The sequence below is a fragment of the Synchiropus splendidus genome, chromosome 18 (genome assembly GCF_027744825.2).
Source record: "Synchiropus splendidus isolate RoL2022-P1 chromosome 18, RoL_Sspl_1.0, whole genome shotgun sequence".
Lineage (NCBI taxonomy): Eukaryota > Metazoa > Chordata > Actinopteri > Syngnathiformes > Callionymidae > Synchiropus > Synchiropus splendidus.
The window spans coordinates 10,884,009-10,907,172 of record NC_071351.1 but is presented as its reverse complement, the minus strand read 5'-3'; the positions used below and the strand labels follow the sequence as shown (position 1 = coordinate 10,907,172).

Below are 23,164 nucleotides of genomic sequence, written 5' to 3'. Positions count from 1 at the left end.
CGTCAAAGGTCTCAGCAGAATGGAAGTAAGGCTGCCCTGCGGGAGATGGGCTCAACAGCACTTTACATTTTGGTTACATTGTAATAAAAAACAAACTCTAAAGTCTTCGTATCTTCATGGGAACACAAGCTCACGTACCTCCATGCCACTGACCCGTCCCTCCTGGAAGGAGCAGTCCTGCAGGTTGTTGGTGCAGATGTGACGATATTTACACCAGTGACATGGAAACTCACTGCTGACACAGGATGTGCACCTTCGAGGAAGAAAGCGTCACATGAACCTTTTGAACCTGTTCAAAGCATTCCAGGCGCAATGATGGCCAGTAATCATAATTTAATGAGAACACATTTCTGACTGCCAGATGACTTCAGTGCAAAGCCAAAAAAAAGAAAAAATGTTTTTAGAGAACATGAACCAACCAACTGGTCCAGTTCAGTACGTGGCAGAGAAAAAGACGCACAGGGAAAGCTACCGGCGCTTCAGGGAAAACTGACAAGCTGTTGGTACATTTTACAGGAAAAAAAAAGGTCGAAATATCGATCTACATCAAAGTCTGCTTTTTTACTTTGTTCTGGCTCAGGCTTAGAACTTCACCCATGTGCCGATATGTGGACTACAAGGCAACCAGGTGAGCCTCGGGTCCCTTGTTTTAGAAAAATCGAATCACCCTTCTATTCTTTGGTGTTGTTAAGATGAAGATAAGAGTTTGTTATAGAAGACATTATCTCCCCATGAGTCTGCATATCACTCGCTGTGAAATCCATCTATAGATGTTACCGTTACCATGGTGGCATTATAAGAGCTCAGGTCAGCAAATGTGAGTAGACAGCAAGAAGAATCGGGTGCAAAGAGGGATGGAAACAAAAGACTTACGAGTTGAGCACAGAGCAATTGTAGTAGATGAAGTTGGTACTGATGAACTGATGTCTCGTCTCTGTAGATCGTAAGCTGAGGTGAACCTCACGTTTCTCACCTGAAACACAAATATGAGTGCTTTACTAGTCAGCGACATTAAAGCAGAAACAACAAGCTTCATCAAACAAATGCCATTCAAAGAACTTGGAACACCCTACACCTACATTTCATAGTTTAGAGATGGAAACACAACTGTACTTCTGTTTTTGTCGGCGTACCGTAGGAGTGTGTGAGCGTTGGGACGTCCTTCAGAGAGGGTGACATACACATCACCTGACCTCTGGCCGTCACCTCGCCAGGGGTTTCACTGAGGTCCTCGAACACGCAGGTGACACCACCGGACAGTGCCGGGACGTTCTGCACACGGATTGTCAACTACAGACAGAGAAGAGAGTTGATATGAGTTGGGATGACGGTTAGAGTCTTCTCAAAACTGCGAGGACATTCTGATCATTTATTTATATATTTTTTTAAACGTTGGATGATTCTTTTCACCTGCGTTGCTGGTGAGGTGACAGACATGTTGCTCGGGGTAACTGAGATGTTGACACACTGGTCCAGCCTTGTGTTGAAATGTTGAGGCTCCTCCCATTTGTCACATGCTTCTTGTCTGGAACACCTACAGGACCACAAATCCAAATTATAATCCTACAAATGGATTGAGCTGTGAGATGTATTGTTGTGAGTATATCCAGCCACTCCATCCTGTCTGCACTCTTCTCTTCGCACCCCTTGATCTGTCTCCATCGCTCATTTGTTTTGAGTCATAACAATGAAGAAAACACCTGACAAATTATAGATAAAAGGATAACTGCGTTTCACAACTTAGTATGGGAACTATGAAAAAGGAATGACAAAAATGTTCCAAAAAACTTCATCATCCAGCATCATTAAAATAATGAGTGTTTTTTAAACCTGCAAACCGGGACTCACCTTTATCAGAGAATCTTAGTTGATTTGAAAGTGTCAATGTCAACTAACACTGACTTAAAAAAAATGAGTTTCCAATGTACGAACTGGCAGCTCTGACATGTGCAGCCGCACACAACAAATCAGACAGCAGTAATGAGCTGCTTGTTTCTAATTAACAGCAGATGGACAGTGAGTGAGCGAGGAGATCAGAAGCTGAGAGGAGGCAGCGTGACAAGAAAACTCTGCTTTTAGCTAAAATTATCACTCGGTCGAACTTATTTCCACTTGGAAAAAATATTCTGAAAAGCTCATGATTAATCTTCTAGATAAAAAATACATATACATATTTTTAGAATGTCATTTAATAAGTGTGTTCATAAGTGTTCAGTGAAAACCCAAGGACACAAACGGAGAAACGTCCACCTGCCTGGCCGACATCAAACATGCTGATAATGTAGTGTTTGCATCACCGGCAGCATTAATGACATCCCCAGGGAAAATCTATGATGTTTAGTCGGCATGCATATGCATATGCCCTTGTTTATCATCACTTTACATTAATTCAAACTCTTCAAACTCATCAGATTTCAAGTCTTGGAAAAAAAAAAACTGCACTATGTTTATCACTCTCAATCTTGTTTTGGTTGGCGACAGTGAGCAGATGTTGCTGTCTGACTGCAGGGAGTTGTTCATCGCTGATGTTGAACACCAAGATGTTACATGTTATTGAGATCAGGAGCAGCAAAACAGAGATAAACAAACCACGAACAGGCTGTCTGGACACCAAAGACATGTTGTTTTTTAAAATTCCTATTCCGTCGTTTCATTTGCAATTCTGTGAAAAGAACCCTGTTTGGACCAGATCTATTTCCATCCTAGTGCATCACCATAGCAACAACATTTGACACATCAGTTGAAATAATCAAACAGTAAAAAATGTAATAACATTACATTGAATCTCCACTCATCTTAAGGTGTAGAATCACAATGTTTTCCAGAATGAACGATGTGAAAAATTAATGAAACATCCTTGAGACTGAAACACAGAATCTAAGGCAGCGATCCTTGTCATATAAGATTTGAAAGAGAAAACAAACATGATTCTAATCTGCACCAAATCTGAAAATGAAAATGTACTCTGACGAAACAAAATGCAGCTTGTGACTACGGGAAGACGTAGCAAGTTTCTTGGCTGAATCACAGCAGCCAGCTGGTAAGAATTGGCAGCAGACACGGGGGAGGCCGCCTGAAACTTTCCTCCCCCATTTCAATTGATGCCGTGGTTTTAAAGGAAACCCTGCGTTTCATTTAAACGCTCCTGAATAGAGCACCGCTTTAGCTCAGGCAATTCAACTCACACTAAAAGCTCCTGTACATATCTTCAAAGCTACTCAGTATGTGGCAGTGTGTTGAGCGTTAAAAAATACAGCAACAGGCTCTGGAGGGTTTGGAAGGTTTCTTACTTGTTAAAGAGGACACACCAGCCGCAGTGAGGGTCTCCTGAGCCCAGACACTCCGAGCAGCTGCTGTACTGCTCACAGCTCTCCACTGGAAGTCTTGTCACCTGCAAAGGTGACCGAAATAAACCCATCAGTCAACTCTGTTGACAAAAGTTAAACAAGAAGTGTAGTGCCTGGCAACCACAAGATTGATTTTAAATTTCATCAGACACATAGGAGGCTATGTGATTGTTGACATGAGTCAACAAAATAACTAAAAAAAATGAAGATATCTGAATGAAATGTTTAGGAACTGGGCAAAAAACAGACGTGCAAGTGTTCATAATGTCCCTCTCTCAGAGCACAAAATGGTAAAAATAGTGGCCGCACCACACAATGCATTGACCTTTCCAGCCCCATATGGAGAAATCCTGTACAGAATGGTTATAGGTGCAGCGTCTGTCATTTGGGAATAGTCAGAAGCTGCAGACCTAGCTCGAATAAAATAGTCTATCAAATGGAAATCTCCATGAAAAATCAACGATTAATATCAAACATTGTATTTGAGCTCCCTCGAAGGACCAAAAGAAGTAACTGCAGTGAGGTCTTCAGGACTTTCTTTCGACACACTGAATTGGTTCCGACTGGCAGGGTCTTGATCCGGGGCCACAGTGTCATCACAACTATACAATGCTCACACTTCAGTGATGAGCTCTGGCATGTGTTGAAATTGTCTCTGTGACACTTTCATCATACACAGATGCACGTACACACCAGAGCCGGGACAGACTGTCGTGCTGTCAGTGCCCCTTCGCTTCAGGGTCCATGAGCAAAAGCCAGACTTGTGCTGACAGGGCTGTTTATGACGATGGGAGCGAGGCATTAAAAACGTTGCCAACAAAGAACACAATAAGATTAACTGTCCTTAATGTAATCATTTCATTATTGCAGATTTGATACGGATGGGGTTATTATGCTCCATTAACTTGATATCACATTCTAGTCAAACGGTCACACACTCTATTAGCGGACAGAATCAGTTCCAGATTGTTATCACAGTGTGTTTGGTGGCTTCCTGCGGACACAAACACTGCGTGTGTGTGTTTGTGTGACTGTATGTGGACCAACAATGCATGTATTCATGTGTGAATGTCTGAATGAGACGAGGGACAATGTGTCTTCTGTGCTTCACAGTTGTACTGTCTCCCGGCTGTACTGGCTTGTGGGTAAGAGATACGTCTCACACACACACAGTTCTTCTCTATGACCTCATTATCAGCTTTTGGTAAAGAGTCGAACACTCATATCTCCTGTCTGTCACCCTCTACACTTCTAACTAGCTGATAAAGCGGTTCTTATTCAACGCAGCTCTTTCCACAGTCGCGCAGCTATTTGCGGCATCAATGCATTATTACAAAATGTGTCGACTCACAGCTGGGAGAATAAACCCGTGTGAGAATCACACACAGGTGGAAGGGACAGGTGATTTATCCCCCACCGTGGCTGCTGGTTAACAGGAGGCTGGATTGAACAGTACTGATCGATCACATGACTTTTGGTGTCTGACAGAACACAATATGAATTCAGCACAGATCTGCAAGGAGACTGCAACCTTCCCTCAAGATTAATGTCACTGTCAAACTAAATGTTTGATTAAAAATACATTCACACTCCAGAGAAGTGACGCCTTATGAGCTGTTGCGCTGAAGTGCTGAGTGTGCATGATGAATGAGGCCCAGCTGAGAGTTTGTTGTCAAAACTTAAGAAGCACAGACGCTGAAGGCAAAGTAACTTCATTTTGGTTTAAAACCAGTTGGATTTCTGAAGGGGCATTTGTGTCATTCTTCGTCACCATATCAAGCCAACATTTCAACTAAACTATTATTTTAGACGCATGTCTGCTCAATTCAGGCTTCAAATTACATAGGATAAAGGAACTTAAACCTGGACGTAAACACCTTTATAGTCCTAATAAAACACATTTGAACAATCATTGTTTTGATCACAGTCAAATAATTGTATTGTTCAGATATATAAAAAAATAAATGTATAGCTTTTTACATTATTATTATGATTATATTACTATTATAATGAATGTGTCAGTGCCATAAAAATCAGTATAATATCAGTAAGACATATTCTTTTCAAAACAAACCATATTATGGAATCAATTCAATATTTTAAATTAGTGTCATGTGGTCTGTTTTACAATTTTAAAACAATTTCCTTAGTTGTTTTTAAGTTTTTATTGGACACTTTTGATTCAATCATAAAATTTTCTTCTACATTTTCCATAAAAAACTAAACTGAAGGTATTAGTCTCAATACAAATGAGGGTCGACTCGCCTCCTTTTCACGATGTCAGCAAACCTAGATTTCTCGTCCATAAGAAGTAGCTAGAAAGCAAATGAGCCAAACCGAATTGTGACACCTAACTTTGCGGCATTGTTTGCTTGTACAGGAGTGTGTGCGGTTGGCTGGACAGGAAGTAGCTGTGGTTGATCTTGGCTTGGTTTCCTCTCAATGGGACAATAAGAGTTGGAGCACAGGACATACACACAGACAGCGTATATTGTGGCGCCAGACGAGTGACATTCACAACTTCCTGTCTGCATATTAAAACAACACAATTCATATCCGTGTGAGCCCCATATAATAAATTCCCTTAAGACCCAGTCTGCGTTTGTACCTGTCTGTCACTCAGCAGGTAGATGTACTGGTGGTCCGGGCTGAACACCATGTCTCTCAGAATGGGTTTTCCTTCTGCCACCATCACCGTCTCGTACAGCAGAGAATTCTGGGCCGGCGGTGGTACTCCGTCCACCCGTATCTGCGGCAGACAAAACAAATGATTAGATATTCGCTCAACCCTAATTAAAACCCTGGGAGGTAGAGAGAGACGCTGATGTGACATGACACTCACGGCGAAGGTCAGTGCTGGCAGATAACACTCAAGCAAACACAGAGGGAAGGCACACAGAGGGGACAACAGTTTTCAAGGATCGTGGAGAAATCTAAAGTCAGTGCGGTCTATAAATATTTTATCAATTCAAAAAATATTTTTTATTTCATTTAATTTATTTTTAGGGAAAATACTCACAGAAGAACAAATTAATAAATATTTAAAATTGAAATGAAAAATCAATAAGTGTTAGCGAACTGTTAGATGCATTTCTCCAAGACCTGTTATAAGTTTGACGTCAGGAGGGCTGCATCAACACAGTTAAAGGCCCAGAGTTGCAGCATTCTACCGTAATGTCCCCAAAAATTATGAAATATAGATCACTGAGTTAACAAAACATGCATCTTTTAGAAACCAATCATCATACTACTGTTGAAATGAGACATGATTTCTTCACATTTTATGAAGGTTATTATTATTAAGTGCAACAGTCACATTTTCAGAAACAGACCACATTGGAAGGAAAAATATTAAGAAGATATTAAGTATGTCTGCAGTCACCATGAGGTTGGAGACTTTGGGTAGCAAACTATGATCTCTATCACTAGTTTCTCTCTCGTCAACCATCCCCAATGCCAGAATATACTTTCTCTGCATTGCAAAGTGTCAAAGGAAAACAGATAAGAAAAGCATCAGTGATGGACTTAAAATGATGCGAGGAGTCCTCAGCTCCACGTGTGTATTAACCTTATATACACTTAGCATGGTCGCACATTCAGCGATGGAAGTGTTGGTTTAATGAGCATGAAAACACTCTGTCTACACATGGGAACCAATAATGGGATTAGAGATTACTAGAGAGGGGGGGGAGGCGGTGATGGTGGTGATAAGGACGGCGATGATGATGACGATAATGAGCATGATGAGAGGATGAGCAGACTGGTGTGGAAAAATGTGGAACGACTAAAATAAGATTCCCCCATATCTCCCCAAAACTCCCGCCTACCTTCATCTGACCCAGAAAAACACCACAGTGAAAGAGGAGGGGGAATGAAGAGGAGACACAATGATGATCGAAGCAGTAGACTGAGAAAGTGAGAGAGCAAGAAAGACGAGGAAAATTAGCACAGGCGGGAGAAAAATGCAAGCAGGGCTAAAAAAAAAACGTAGGATGAAGAAGGTGAGATGAAAGGTGAAGGAAGAAAGTAAAGTGTTGAATCTCCAGATTAGTGAGGAGTGATCAATAACGGTAGAGGGAGTTAGCAAAAGGAGACAGATGATGGAAGGATAAAACAAATACAGAACAGAAGAAAAATACAGGATGGCAAAAGTAAACTGGAGTGAAGAGACAGGAGGAGAGGAGGGAGGACAGATGGGAAGAATAAAGGAGAGGATGAAAAGCAGAGGGATGAATGAAGATGAAGCGAGCAGAAAAGAGAGGAAAGGAGGATGATGAAACGGTTGCAGGATGGCAATAACAAAAAGGAAATATGCAAAGCAAGAGTGCTTAGGAAACCAAACCAGGTAAGGAGGTGATGGAGACCGGAGGGATGTTTGGATGGAGGGAAGTAAAAGAACGAGTGATGTGGACGAGGAACAAAGGAAAAAAGGGAAGCGATGAAACAGAAGTTGGACAGATGGAATGAAAGACTTCAAAGAAAACATCGGGGATGAAAATGTGACGAAGGGCAGAAAAAGAGGAAGCAGAAAGAAGTGGAGCGAAGGATGAAGGAGGAGTGTGTGTACTTTTCAGAGTTCTCACAGTGTGTTAATTAGCTGTCTGCTTGTTAAGCAGCCAGGCTTAATTACAGCTGACGATCGACACACACACACACACACACACGATAACGCACACGGCAGGACGAAGCAGCAGCTCTGACTCACAACACATCCCACAGTTACACAATCCTGTTTCACGGACACACACTCGCCGCCGCCGCAGCAGCAGCGAGGGAGGAGACGGTAAAGTAGGACACTGCAGCAGATCGCAACACTCACCCAAACACACAAGTTTCTGACAGAAATAACGCCGCGCTCGTGTCCAATTACACTTATACGCACAAGGAGTTCCACCACTTGCACAAAGATAATGCATCAACCTCCAAGTTGTAATCGCCGCTGGGATTTCGCCACTAATCTGCCACGTCCGACCACCACAAAAACAATCAACAAAGGAGTAAATAAGGACAAAAAGATCACACTGACATCAGTGATGTTCCTTTATCAATAAAAAGTTGGATTCTGAAATTGAAAACTAGTGAAGTCAATCGTGAAAAAGATATATAAAGTTGTCTTGGAGGACAAATGGGACGCACCCTAATCTGCTATGAGACTGATGTGACAATGACAGAGCAGAGCTACTTGAAAGACCAGTGACAAGGCAGAACTTTTTGTATTCTGTTGCCCCTCGACTAAAGGTATTACAGTACAATTTCTTTCAGTGTGCACAATAAGCTCTACAATAGACAATGACCTCACCTTTGCACATTACTCAGCTCACCAGCGTTTTTACACTAATGCTTTGAATACAGAGGCAACACAAGCACAGTCACCTCCACACTGGGTTTTAGCCGAGCTTGTCGCAAGGCTTCGATATTAAGCCATTCCCCGATATATCTGACATATCAGCGCCATTTTCAAACGTAGATGGAAAGACTGTCTCCGGCTTCTCTGCAGCTCCGAACAAAGACATCATCAGTAACCAAAGCGGCTGCATAATCAGAGGAAACCGAAGGAGGAAGAGAAAATAGAAACACAAGTCGGGGACACAGAATGGAGTGACAAAGCCATGCAGGAAGTGAACTTTGACCTGTGACTTTTGGCTGGAACTCAAACCTTCAACACCTGCTTTGTACTGGACCCAACACGGACACTCTCTCCATCTCTGCGACATGTGACCTCTGGCCTTTTCGCTCCGTGACTGACAATCTGTCTGCTGTCTGTGCTGTGTGTGTGCGTGCCTGTGTGTTGAAAGACACACACAGTCTGTCCGATTAAACCCGTGAGTTGCGTTATCTGTCGGATCACATGACAACAACAAACCGAGGTGATGGAACTCAGCTGTGATTAGATCTGTCACAAACACACTTATCAACTTCTGGATTATGTCACATCAAGGAATCAGATTCAGGAATGCTGAAAAGGACGTTTTTTTCGTGGTGCGCCTTTGTGTGCCGGGGACTTTCTAACAATCTCACCAGACTGTTGGACTTGGCAGCGCGCAATGCTGACACTGGACGGAAGCTTTTCAAACACCAAGGCTCAGAGAAAAACAAAACGCTGGAATAAAAATAATAGCGACAGCCTTTAAATATTTATAGCACAGAAGCAAAACACAATTCTGCAGGAGAAACTTGCACGTTTGAATCCCTTATTTACTGAACCCTAAACAAAATCCTCAAATGAGATTGTTGCAGTGCACTTCGTGGTGTTTCTGACTGATCACTGACTAGTAGACTGTAAATTTAATAAAGATTGTACTTCCACCATCAAAAGGAATAGTAAAAAAATACAACAAAAAAATGTATTTGAACTCTTACTAAATGTATAGTTTAACAGCTCAACATTCTCACGCTATTGTATTTACCGCTATATAGCACAACGTCATTTAGTTTTCGCCTCCTCTATTCATTGATAGAATTATGAAGGTCAATATCAATAAAGGTAGAATAACTCAAAGCAGAAGTGGTGGCCATCATAAGGGAAATATTGTAACTCCAATTAATACTGAATTAACTTCAGCCAAAATAATCAAAACCCAATAGTTTGCCTTCAGTCCTCTCTGGATTTTCCATTTTGCGTAAATGAAAGAATCAATTTTCTGTAATCTGCCCAAAATGATCAAAATCAGGAAGTCGATGAGACCCAAGGTTATAAAACTCATTAGCTTTGTTCTTCTTCACGACGAAGTCAAAGTCTGAACTCCCTGCGGAAGCTGTCGTCTTCAACACTTCAGTCGTCCTCACTTACACGTTAGCTTGTTGATTTTGACAGTGTGCGATTGTTCCCGTTTGTGTTTAAACAGAGTCATTAACAAAATGCAGACCTGCGGCACTTTCAGCGAAGCAAATCACCTGTTTTCAATTTCCACTGTTCATTCTGCGCCGACAGCTTGATATTGGGAGAAACACGATATAATAGCACACTCTCTCTCACACGCACACGTACGCTCGCGCACGTAGGTGTTGCATTACAGTGGAATTTGTGGCAGCTGGCTGCAGGGTTGTGTGTCAGTTGAGGGTGTGTGTTTGTGTTTACGTGTGTGGAATAACTATTAAATGTGTGGTCCAGTGCAGAGGTAAAGCTGACAGTTCATGAAAGACAAACCAACTCTATTACTGATAATACTGTGTGTGTGTGCGCCTCATGCGGACATTTATCTTCATAAGAACCAAGTTAAGATTTCAACCTGCTAAGTATGGGCGTTTCTCAAACAAGGGGAGGTTCACGATGGAAGGACTTTCGGTCAAATTCGGGGTACCATGTTTCAGAATGAGGGAAGTATGATCTTTCATCACAACAAACACTGACTGTAGCGATGAACACAACATCATTCAGGGCTCGAACACAACAGAGTCCAGAATTAGACGCACCAAAGTTTCCCCAATTGCAAAAAGTTTCCGCAGTGTAAGTTGAAAAATCAATCTGGTCCCAGCAAGGAGATGGATTCGAGTCTCCATAAACACACCCAGCTGTTGAACACTATCATTACTCAGATCACTGCTGCTCCACAGTCCAGTTATTCTAACTATATAGTCGACATATATTTATGCTGCGATCCATGGACGGACTCGCATTCCTTCCATTCGCCAATAATGAGCTGATTTCAAACTTTCCACCAGATGTTGCGAGTGAGCAGCAGGGATTTGATTCTCAAATATTTCCTTTCCAGATGATCCCAAAGAGGAGACAGAGATATGGCATCAGCAGATTACACACACCAGGTATGCGAAAATATAGTGTTCCAGTGCTGATGATAAAAAATGGCGACTGTAAAAAGTTGAACAATAAGTCGGCTTGCTTCAAAGAACTACATTTGTAAGATTTCATTATATTACTCATCATTTTTAATGTATTATTTGAATCAGTGCCAAAAACTGCTTTTATAGGAAAGAGTGTTTATCAAATTCCCTTTGACTAAAATCTTCTCTAAATATTGCACCGCTCTGTCAGATGCATTAGCGTCTGTTAACAGACTCATTCCACCCTCATTCAATCTGTCTGTTTCCCTCCTTCATTCAGCAACACATTACTGCATCCTGACACATGATCTTAGCATGCACTTTCACTCCGGCGCGCACACACACGTCTGTTAACACGCCGCTCTCAGGTTTCCCCTTCAGCTGCTGCTGCTCCTCTCCTGCAGCTTCTCTGCTCTCGCTAATGTGGACAAATTTAAAAATGATGTTTTCCTTCAGCTTCTCTTTGATGCTTGATGACTTCTGCAGTCGGCGTTGTGTTGAAGCCATCAAGCTTTTCAGCAGGCAGACGGATTCAAGACCCGCCGACATCAGACGACAAGTTTGACGCCAGGCATTTTACATAAATTATCCAAATAAAGACACGCAAGGGTTCGATTCTTCATCATTTTGTTTTGGAAATTAACTGCACTCATACCCAGATTTCAAATCCCAAACGGCAGTCAATATGATGGATCAATTAAAAGATGTGTCAGCACAACCAGGGCTTTTATTTACCTTACCGTTTTCACCCACGTGTCCACAGCTCTGCCAACAGAGCCGATCTCCTGGAGGACAGGAGACGAGATGCAGCTGCTGAGACCGGCTGTGGGGTCAGAACTTTGGACACGCGGGCAAAAACAGCGCATTCTGAGCACTTTAATGTCAATGAGAGACGTGAAGGGTTCACGATTCAAGTTGAGAACATTGCCCAGTTTGTTTCATGAGTCAGTCACATTTTCCAAACTAGTGATCTAAAAGTGATCCTCGTGCATTTTTAAGCCGGATCCACCACTGGCCTTTCTACGGCGCAGGCAGCACCACCGCACCCGTGGCTTATATATCTATGAACACGATCTGTTTCCCCTTCTTAAATTTATGGGTGGGGCGAATATTCTGGTGTATTACTTGAATGTTCAATGAACAACGGCGATTCTGTATCCAAAGACTTTTCCAGCTTCATTCAGCACTGTAAGATCACTGACAACTTATATGACACTTTACTGTGAAATGACAAGACTTGTGTGAGTGTGCACAATGTCCATTTAGCTCCTTCAGACAGACACTAAACATTGTTCAGTCACCCATCAGACCCTGAGGGGAGAAGAAGAGGGAGGAGGAAGGGCAGCGAAGGGTGAAACAGGAGGTGGAGGGGAGGCAGTTAAGCTTATTAGTTCCTTCCCTTCCCCCAACACACTCACACACACCCACACACACACAATAGATAATGGCAAGACCACCAACTGATGGTTTTCACCCTCCAGACACTCATACATTGACAAAAAGTGACAGAAGAGGTGAAGGAGATGAAAGCAGCAGGACATTATTATGAATGGTTTCCTGGCAGGACATGCCCGCAGTCCCATTCAAGACTCACGAGACACAACAATGAGACTGAAAGAGAGAGGCACTGAAAGAAGTTACTAATGGTCCCAAAAATATGGTCTGAGGCCACTTGTTTCGTGAAATGTTTTATTTTTTCGTTTCCCCTATTTAAATATCAGCCTGCAGGCAAGGAGCCTCCGGTGAGACCGCCACAGCTGGCCACTTGCCCGCAGCAGTCTACGCTTGACTTGACCTTTGACATTCCCGCATTCCGTGTGTTTGTGTGATCACATCTGACAGCTTAGTCTTTTTTTTCCCCAAATCAGAAGCTCTACAGAATGACTTAAGGCTGTTTGGACCTGAAGACACAACATGGATCTAATATCTCAAGATGTTCAAATGGCACCAGAAACCTCAACCCACACACACACACGAGCGAATGAAAGTGTGGGTTTAAGGGCGCAACAAAAGCAAAACAAGATTCTCTGATATGAGTGGCTACTGTTATCATAAGATGGATGGCAACGCAATGTAACTTTATTCAGAAAGCAAGCAGATAAAAGCACAATTTAAATACTTTCGTCCTTTTTTGTTTGCACAGATAACACAACATGATCTTTAAAATCAAATCACGGCTGCAAGTACGAAGGTTTTTTTTTTATGTAGACTTATTGCGACTCCAAAAGCCATTTTAAAGTTGATCAATCTGACTCTTCAAACTGTGTAAAGGATGTTAAAATCTATTAAGAGCTATTAGTATATGCCCTCCAACGCACAAATCCATGGATTGATTGATCTTCCATCGCTCACGGGAGTTGTGGGACTGATAATACATGAAGAACCAGGCGGTCATAAATGGTCCATCCTTAAGCCTATATAATCATCACCATAGTAACGACTACATACAATATACCGCTAATACAGTAGACGCCCCCCAGCATCCCCTCGTCATGAGTGGTGGAACAAGATAAAGAGACAGAGAGAATGTGAAGAGTCTTCAGTCTCTTTGGGGAGCTGACAGATTTGCTCGTTCTTCCATCATCTCCTTGGCAACCGAATAATTAATCCACCTCTCTCCCTCTCTCTCTCTCGCTCACTGTGTATCATGTTTCTGCAGTAAATGTACCAGTGTGATTTTCGTTGCAGCCCGTGGTGATGCAATGATACCCGGTATACAGGGCAGAAGGGTTCGCCAAGAAAGACCAATGATGCAAAAACACAGAGCAAAACACAATGAAAAAAGCTGTAAGAGAAAAGTAAATACTGATATAAAAAATAGTTTGACCAAAGGGGGCGCCATATTAACACTTCTTGAACTGAATTACTATATGAATCCTGTCAAGAAATAAAAAACATGAACCAGCTCCATCAATCTAAATCATCCTGATATTGTGCCAGAGTAATGTGATTATTTTCTTACAATTTAAATGGTGATTAAAAGCCAGCATCCTACTGGTAAACATTTGTACGTGCAACAGGATTAGATGAAAACATGTTTAAGTTTAATAAATCCTTGAAAGACGGAAGTCTAACTTAATAACGGTCCAACTTCAGTCTGTTCGTCTGACAATAATCACTCAATAAAAATGCAATTTCCTTATACCATTGTGGAAACCCTCCACAGCAAAGTGACAAAAAAAACCAACAACTCTTAAATCATATTAAATGAGCAGCTTGTGCTCCAGGAACTGAAGAACTTGCTGATGGGATGAAAGCCTCTCCACTGAGGCTAGGAGATGATTCTGATTTACAAGCTTCGGTGGGTGGTTGGTGGCATGGAGGTAATGTTAGTGGCGGGTTACAGGCTCACTTTACAGCTCACCGGTCCACTCCCATCTACTTCTGTTAGCAGATAAGATGATAAATGTGTTTGGCAGAGACAGAGTCTTCAAGTCATATTTGATCATCGTTAGTTAGAGTGTCCACAAGGCTGCGGAGCGTGTCATTGTTTGCGTAGGGCTCGCTAAATGAAGCTAAGACTAATGAAAGGAGAAATCTGCAGCGCTTCAACTGACTATTGGAGCCTGATCCAAATCCCGATAATAAATCATCTCACTTCGATGTGCCCATCCGTGAGAAGTCGGCACTCACAGCTGCGCACAGTCACGAACAAACTCATGAGTTGGTCCTTTCTTCGCTTCCTGTTGTGCATTGAGGTTCTCCAGGTCACTGGAGAGTGACTCGGGTTCTTTGTTCGCACGATTAACTCTTAAAGTTTCTTCAATATTGCAACATTTCTGACTGTGCTGCTGCCAGTATCTGTGCTGGAGCTCATCCAGCTGAATGGTTTGAATTCCAAAACTGTGCAAATACCCTGTCACACCTCTCAGAGCTGCCAGCTAGCTTGTTACTCTCCACCTGCTGCTGTGTATCACATCCATCCACTGTGTGTTCGGGCGAACGTGTGTGTGTGTGTGTGTGGTCCGTCCCGGTGAGACTGTATTTGCTCAGCACTAATCGTTTGCTTGTTCACATTGACAGAGTTTGCAGCCGTGCACAGTGTCGCAGTGTGTGTATGTTGTCAGCATGCTTGAGCGCATGCAAAAATTTCACAAACGCCCATTTGGCTGCATCAAAAGGTGAAAAATCCGCTCGGTCAAACCGGTCCGAAAAGCAACGTGTGTGACATTAAGTCCATGAAAATTTCAATGTGACTTTTCAGGTTTAATGCACCATTTCTAAACGGGGCTGTAAACAAACAAGACAAGTGCAGTCCTACAATTCAACAGGAAAATGACATGACACCAGGATTAGGATTGTAGAATGCATGAATGAATATTTCAAGCGCAAAGAACATGCACACTAAAATCAATAAATGTACATGAAAAATAAAGACAAAAGTAATAAAATAAAGATAATAAAGAAAAGAAAATAAAGACGAAAGTACAGAATTTTTATTACGATGTTCCAGGAGTCGTTTCCGCTGAGACAGCGTGTAGCGTGTGCTTGTTTTGTTAGAGAGCTCCTCACAAAGGGGTGAGGATGGGCAGAGACTGAGAGGTAAAGGTGGAGAATGTTTTTGTGTGGTCGACCGGATTGTTCAGCAGTCTATTAATATATCGAATTAAAACAGTATGTCACACAGTCGGGGTATAGAGTCTCAAAAATACCTTTTAGAGTGACGGATCTCGTGGTCAGTACTGCTTGTTTACATCTGTCCCGTGTAGTGTTTGGGTGATGGCGCTCTGCACTTGAGAATTACCCTTTTTTGTTTTGTCTATTACACATTTAAATAATCAGAATTTGGACATTTATGAATCGATTCGGAATCATAGGATTGGTTGAAATTGCGTTAATATTTGCTATAACATTGCGATCTCCTGGAAATGTTTTTTGTAGCAACCCTGACTGAAAATGAAATCATAATTTATGAATATTTTCAGCGACTCTGGAGGTCACAGGTAAGAAAACAAAGGCAGCACACGGTGGATCCAGGACAAATAAAAGTTGAAGTTAGAGTTGTGATTTAACAGCAGTTGAAACTTTTCCAAAGGTCTGGTCTTGATAATGTATGATGGCATTTCACAAAAAGTTCTACACAGCACGGGACAACCAGTGTTGCTTTTCGGAGCACTAGCACCTCGTTTGTCTTCAGTCACCGAGAGATTCATTTAGTAGAAAAGTTCATTAAGTCCCTCACTGGTTCATGGACTCTGGTTCTAATTACAGCGAACAAATGAAGTTACTGGAGCTTCCATTGCATTTTTCACCTTCTGTGACTTGTTGTTCTTCAGACGATCACGGTGACTCCACCGAGTCCAGGTGGTTTTTGTGCACCTTGATCTGTGAGTGTGTGCGAGGGGGGGTAATGACAAAAAGCTAATTAATTTCTGCAGCAAATACGTGTCACTTTTTACTGCGTGATGAAATGTGCTGTAATCACTGACAACAGACGCACAATCCCTGAAGTGGGTCAGAGCGTTTTCAAACTTCAAACGCTGTCGCAGACAGACCTAAACAACTATGAAACCAAACATGCCACTTCGAATCGGACAGTCTCTGTAATTTTATGAGAAACTCTTCTGGGGTTTGCCGACCAAACTACCCAACTTTAGGTGGTCAGAAGAAGAGGGAGAAGAAGTGAAACAAGGAAGGTGACTTTTCAAAACTTTGCCAACTGAATCCTGGCTGAGTAAAATGAAGTGGCTTGATTCTGTATTACATTTCTCACGTCTTAAAGCAATATCACAGCACACAGTTGGGTTCAAAAGGTTACAACAATCTGCCAGCACCACGCTTCTGGACTGTTCAAGCTTCAGTAAGAATTAAATTGTCCTTACTCTCCACAATCACGGTTAACATTTGGACTACGTGTGGATGGAAACCTGGCAATTGTTCAGTCCGTGCAGCCACTGATAAAGTCTGTTTACTGCCAGACTTTATCGTGGACTTGACGTTCACACACACTGACCGTCTGGGAAACTCTTGGGAACAGGAAGCACGTCTCAATGGGACGCGGCGACGGCGAAACAAAAGAGCGATCTGACACGCCTCATTAACATAATCCATCCCCGGTCCCCTCACTACACACTGGACCTGAACTGAACTGTAACCTGAGTCTTCAAAGCCTTCATTTCGACCAAGTGAGAATGAAAATGATACAAGTGAGAGCCGCAAGTCTGAATGCAGAACGCTGATTAGACCGAGGTGAACCAGTCGTGGCACCTGTTCTACTCAGACAAACTTGCTTGTTTCTTTCCATCGCTTGCTATCATCACCCCCTTCTTACTTGTATTCTTCTTCCGAACCCCCTTCTGTCAGCCTCTTTCCCTTGCTCATCTCTCTCCTCTTTCCTGTTGGTTAGCTTTATTCGCCACTCTGCCGTCTTTCAATACCATCTCCTTCCTTCCTCCACTTAATTCCCCTTCTCCCCTTTCATTCTCTTCACCTCTTTATTTTCCCTCCATTCTCTGCTCCTCTACTCATCCCGACAATATCCTCCTCTTGTCTCGGCTTCTTTTTTTTTAAAGACACAATCAACATCTTTTCAGACAATATTTTGTTGGAACCCCCCCGACAAGAATAAAAGCGCTCCATCTCCATCATCCTCCATAATCCCCCACCTCCTCGGCTTGTATTTTCTATAAAATGTGACCCAGTTTCAGGTGCACACTGGATTAACTGGAACTCTGCTGCCTCCACTGTTCCCTTCAGTCACATCCAGCCTACTGTCCTACAACATCTTCTCCAGCTCTATACAGCCAAAGATTTGTCATCGTTACATCCTTCCTTTAAAACCTTTTTTCATTCAACTTAATTTATTTTCACAAGGCAATAACATCATTAATATTAACACGGCAGATTCAGCTCACAAAAAGGCAAATCTATGATGAATATGAAGTCAATATAAATTTTTAAAGCATTTTTCAATTTTATTACTCAACCTAAATTTTATGTTCACCTCTTTTAAAACGACGGCCATCATATTTTAATCTTCCTGCCTCATCTTTTATTTCTCTTCCCCTCCATCTTGTTCTTCCTTCCTTTTAAATCCTGAGTATTTATTTTACACCCCTCTCCACCCCTCCATCTTATTCCCATGTCACTTACATTCCCCGTTTGACTTGTACTCTTATCCTCATTTTCTCCTCCACCATTTTCCTCTTTACTTTCCTCCCATCTCCACTTTCTCTTCCTCCCTCCTGCTCTTCTGTGCACAGCTCTGGCTGAGATGATAATGTTGATAAAAGCGACGATTGTTCATCTTCATACATAAAGAGCTGAATTATTCCACAGGCTCACATCCTGAGAGAGGCTGCTAATTACATTACTTTCTTTACAACCTCGCTCCGTTTCCATCCCGCATTTAAAACGCCAGAATTATGGGAGAACTGCAAACGCAGCGATGCTGTGAAACAGTTCTTCAGCTACTCATTTATAAATGGTAAATGGCCTGAATTTATATTGCAGTATCTCTACTCAAAGCTTTTTGCAGTGTTGCTTTATTCCCCCATCCAGCCACACATCTACTGCGAGATGGCAGAGACTGCCATCTAAAGGGAGCCAGTCAGTGAGTAGCGGCTGAACCTGGCAATATTTAAAAAATACTAACAACAGAAATGAAGACATTTTCTTTTCAATCACAAAATCCCCATAATAAAAATAAATCCCCAAAATAAAAAACAAACAAAAGAGAAAAAAAATGAAATTAACAGAAAGGTTTGTTTAAACTAGCAACAAAAAAGATTGTTGTCGTGGTGTTTTTTTATTATTTAAACAAGGACAACGCAAAATTTGCTAACACTGCTATACATCCTAGAAAATATTATTGAATAAAAGCTGATAAAAGCTTGAGAATTTGGATATAATGAAGATAAAAATGAAGAAAAAGATGAAATTGTAAAGAGAAGGAAAGACAAAGACCAAGCTATACTTGTTTTACCCATGCTAAAAACTAGCATATGCGCACGAGTAAGTACTTACACCCCAATGACTATGTAATTATTTCCACCCATTTTACCTTGTTTTGGGGAGGAGAAAAAGCTAATTAAAATTGTTACTTCCTGCTATCTTATATAGTGCCTTTGTTTAGCGCAGCATGAAGTGTCTGTATTCATGTCCTCATGCCACAGAGATAAATGTTAAGAGTGAGGATGGATGACTGGCTGATTTCTTTCTTTTTATGTCATGTGATTTTGAATTATTGGAGCAGCCTACCCAACAAGAGAAGAATAATGACTGTTTTTGGAGTTTAATTTCTGTCTTAAGCAGTGTCAAATAATACTGTTTTCCAGCTGTTCATGGTCCTGTGTGCTGCAAGGTAGCTACATGTGTCTGCCTCCTTGTGTCCTTGTGTCTTTAAGAGAGCTCTTGGCAGATGATGATGTCACAACTGATGGATGAGACTCAGATTTCGATGAAGCTCAATGTGGATGAAGCCGGAGTTAGTTTAAACCCCAAATTACAAGTATCCTCACAAGGACGCACAAATATACAGCCAGGAAGGGACGAAGCCATACTGTACGGTTGGAGTGTGTTTCACTGAGGTCTAACCGTGTTCTGATTTAGACTGGGTGTGTCGTTCTCTGGCTGACCACACACACACACAGACACACACATATGCACACACATAAACAAAGGATCCCACACAATGTGTAAAAGAACCAGAAACAGTTTAGAAAAAAAAATGCTTATGGTTGCATTGAGACCGGACATTGTTGTGCTAAATACACTGGTGCGATCTAAATCTGAACAAGGACACTGAGACTTCACTGGCTGGACTGCTTACCAATTTTACAGTTCATACGCAGTTCAAACTAAGTAAGAGGTCAAGAATCCAATATAACAGAGATGATGACAAAGATATTGTGCATGTGTGTGTTTGTGTGACATCATGCTCTAACAGATCCTTTGGGACAAACTTTATGGATTCCACACTCAATAAAGAGAGAGAGGCCGATGGAGATAGCAGACAAAAACAGAGAAAAAAGGTGGAAGACGACAGATGTAGTCATTCCCTACGGTGACGTCTGACAAACTACACACATACACACACCTAGTGAAGTCAGTGAGCCTGTTTACATTTATCTAAGACAGCTTCAGGATCCATTTACCAGCTGGTAAGGACACACAGATACACTTAACTAGATAGTGAGCAGACGTTTTGGACCACAACATAAAGACACCGAGCTTCCAGAAGCAATGACAATATCGACAGCCGTGGTTCGGCAAAGTCCACCGCATCTATGAGGTAATTACATTTCTACTGCATGTTATAAGATTCCCCTCCAGAAGCAATTGCTCTTTGTTACACAGCAGGCTATCTCCACGCAGAAGTGGCCGGCGGTGGTTGGGGGGAGGGATGACATAAGCAAACCTTTGGCAGTGATACAGGTATAACTCACCAGCTGCACAAAGAGTACTGCACAGGTAACAAAGACTTTATAAGCTGCAATTGTTGCAGAGGATTTTCAATAGCCAATATGGCTGAATACAGGACTCAGGGGTTGATAGCACTAAAGTTTTCAAGTGAGTTTGCACAAATGAAAAAAATGCAGCGAAACAAATTTGCTCTAACAAGTCAAAGATTTTTAAAAGGCTGCACTCGTCGGATAGCACTTCAGCCGTTCAAAGCCGTCTTTGTACAGGCAGCCTGAATCAGAGTAAAAAGGAAAATGAAGTGTGAAAATGTTTGTCCTTGATTCCTCGCTGTTGCGGAAACGACACTTCAGCGACAGCCTTTTTGCTGCTTTTACCATCAAATATCCTTCGGAATGATTCAAAGTCAAACAGAGGGCACAGTTTTAATTGCGATTTAAAGGAAAATATATTCCCCTTACTGCCTATTCCACACATCAGCCGCAGGTGTTTAGCTGCCTCTTAAACACCTGCATTCATTACAGTGGCAGCTATACAGACAAGAGTTATGAGTGGCTGCATTAAATAATTACAGTGAGGAAGTACTCACACACGGCGAGGAGAAACAAAGCCACACAAACACACAAGCATTAAAGCGAGTGAGAGACAGAGAGTGAAGGGTCACACAGCTAGATAAACAGTGTAAATCATCCACAAGCCTTCTGACAGGGTCAAACAGTGACTCACCAACACAACACCATAACAATAATAATCGACTAAAATGCTGACACAAATCCACACACAGACGGGTTTTATAATTGTCTGAGGGGTCTTTTTGCAATACATTTTTTATGCAAAAAAAGGCATCCCTCTGTTATTATAAAGGGACGCTATTAAAGGTCATATTTATCAACAGGTTTTGCAACACCGTCTGCACAAACTGAGAGCTTCTAGACAATGAATGGAACAGGACCTTCTCACATTCAGCAACAATACCAGCTATTGCAGCATGAAGACGTTTTAACCAGGCCGTCTGCCGTGAGGTTGCTGAGCAAAATAAGAATAAGGTAAAGCTGGAGGCACATTTGCATTCACCTTTCTCAAAGCCTTCTAAAGCAGACATTACACCATTTATGCCAGACCATATCTCAAGCAGTTTCAACAAGGTTTATGAATTCAACATACAATTTCATTTCACCATGTTAGTGGCAAACTCTGCATCCAAGTATTGTAGACTCCCCCTAAATTGCATTGGATTGTACAACGATGATGACATATCGTCCAAAATGACAAGCAGATGGAGGTAAACATGTAGATTACACATGAAGAGAATAATAAAACACAACCCTTTGTCACAAACACTTACTTCACCGCCATCGTTCACACTCAAAGTGTAAACTTCACAGAAAGGATGCCAGTAATATTTGTCAGCAGATGCACACAACACCAACTCATATGCAATCCTGGCAAAACAAACTGGATGTTAGAATAATCAAAAAAAGAAAATCCATGGAGTGAAATAGTTTCTTAAGAAAGACAGAAAACACAGGGGACTAGCTTTTAATCTTCCAAAAATACTGAGGCAGAGACTTAAACGCATAGATTTCTATAACTAATAACAGAAAAAAACAATGACAAAGGGAAGTAAATATAAGGATGGAAGATGGAAAATTTTAGTTTCAAAACCTTCAGGATAGAAATGTTCGGTGCGCTTGATGTAGTAAAGAGTTTTCTCCTCAATGACTGAATTAAATATATTAGGATGAGATTAATTCTGACCAATTACTTCTAAAACCTCGAATTAACATTTTTTTTAAATCCAGTCTTCTGATTTGTTTCATTTGACTCCGTTCATTTTAGTTTTTTTAAATCCCTTACAAAGTGGCTGGACATAATCTTTTCACATAGCTGAAGTGGTTCGACCATTTGTCTTTATTTCTTAACACACTTACAGCTCTATATACTCCATAAAAAGAATAGGTAAATGACACTATTACATAACAGACCAGAACACCAACTGAAGAACAAATATCTGACCATAATATTAAGCATCAAAAATAACCCTAAACCACACTAAATCCTTGATGCTTTGCCCACATTGATTTGAGCAAGCAGATCTCCATCACATGCTCCATTCCCACACACAAAGGTTGAATTGCTTTATTATGGAAGCAAAGTTACATTATGGATGAAGTCCAGGCACAAACACACACCGCTGTGAGCGAAAACACAGCCAGAGGAGAATCAATAAAGACACACATTGCAGCCACACAGCCACAACAGAGCTTATATTGGCAGAAAGACTCATCAACTCATACGACCACACTGAACACCTGCAATTTATTGCTGGCGGATGCACCGCCCAAGCTGGAGTGCGCAGGCTGACACATAAATCGACTCCCATGCTTCGCAGTCGGCCCGTTTTCCTCGATCCGTCAGGAGGAGTGAGGTGGCAATAATACGTTGATCATTAGACGCCATTACAGCTAAGATTTGGCTGGATGTGTCAAAGATTATGAAAGAGGATTGACATTTTTTGTCAGACGCGGGACAGGGAATTTGGGGAGTATAGTCACACACAATAAAACGCAATTAACAGTCTGCTATTATTGAGAAAAACGCATTTAGACTACAACAACTTCATGGTTAATTACAGTGGAAACTAGAAGTGGGTGTAGAGAGCCAAAAACAAGGAG

The 23,164-nt window shown here is 41.7% G+C and overlaps 1 protein-coding gene across 1 annotated transcript in view; it reads right to left on the bottom strand.

Moving 5' to 3' along the window:
* plxna3 (plexin A3) overlaps positions 1–23,164 on the bottom strand; it is an 89,216-nt gene that overhangs the window by 32,378 nt on the left and 33,674 nt on the right. Inside the window, exons 7-12 of the mRNA XM_053850639.1 lie at positions 5,956–6,096; positions 3,291–3,391; positions 1,411–1,534; positions 1,134–1,290; positions 874–973; positions 139–253 (exon numbers count right to left, since the gene is read on the bottom strand). Of these exons, the coding sequence (XP_053706614.1) occupies positions 139–253; positions 874–973; positions 1,134–1,290; positions 1,411–1,534; positions 3,291–3,391; positions 5,956–6,096 (738 nt within the window). The remainder of the gene's footprint in view (positions 1–138; positions 254–873; positions 974–1,133; positions 1,291–1,410; positions 1,535–3,290; positions 3,392–5,955; positions 6,097–23,164) is intronic.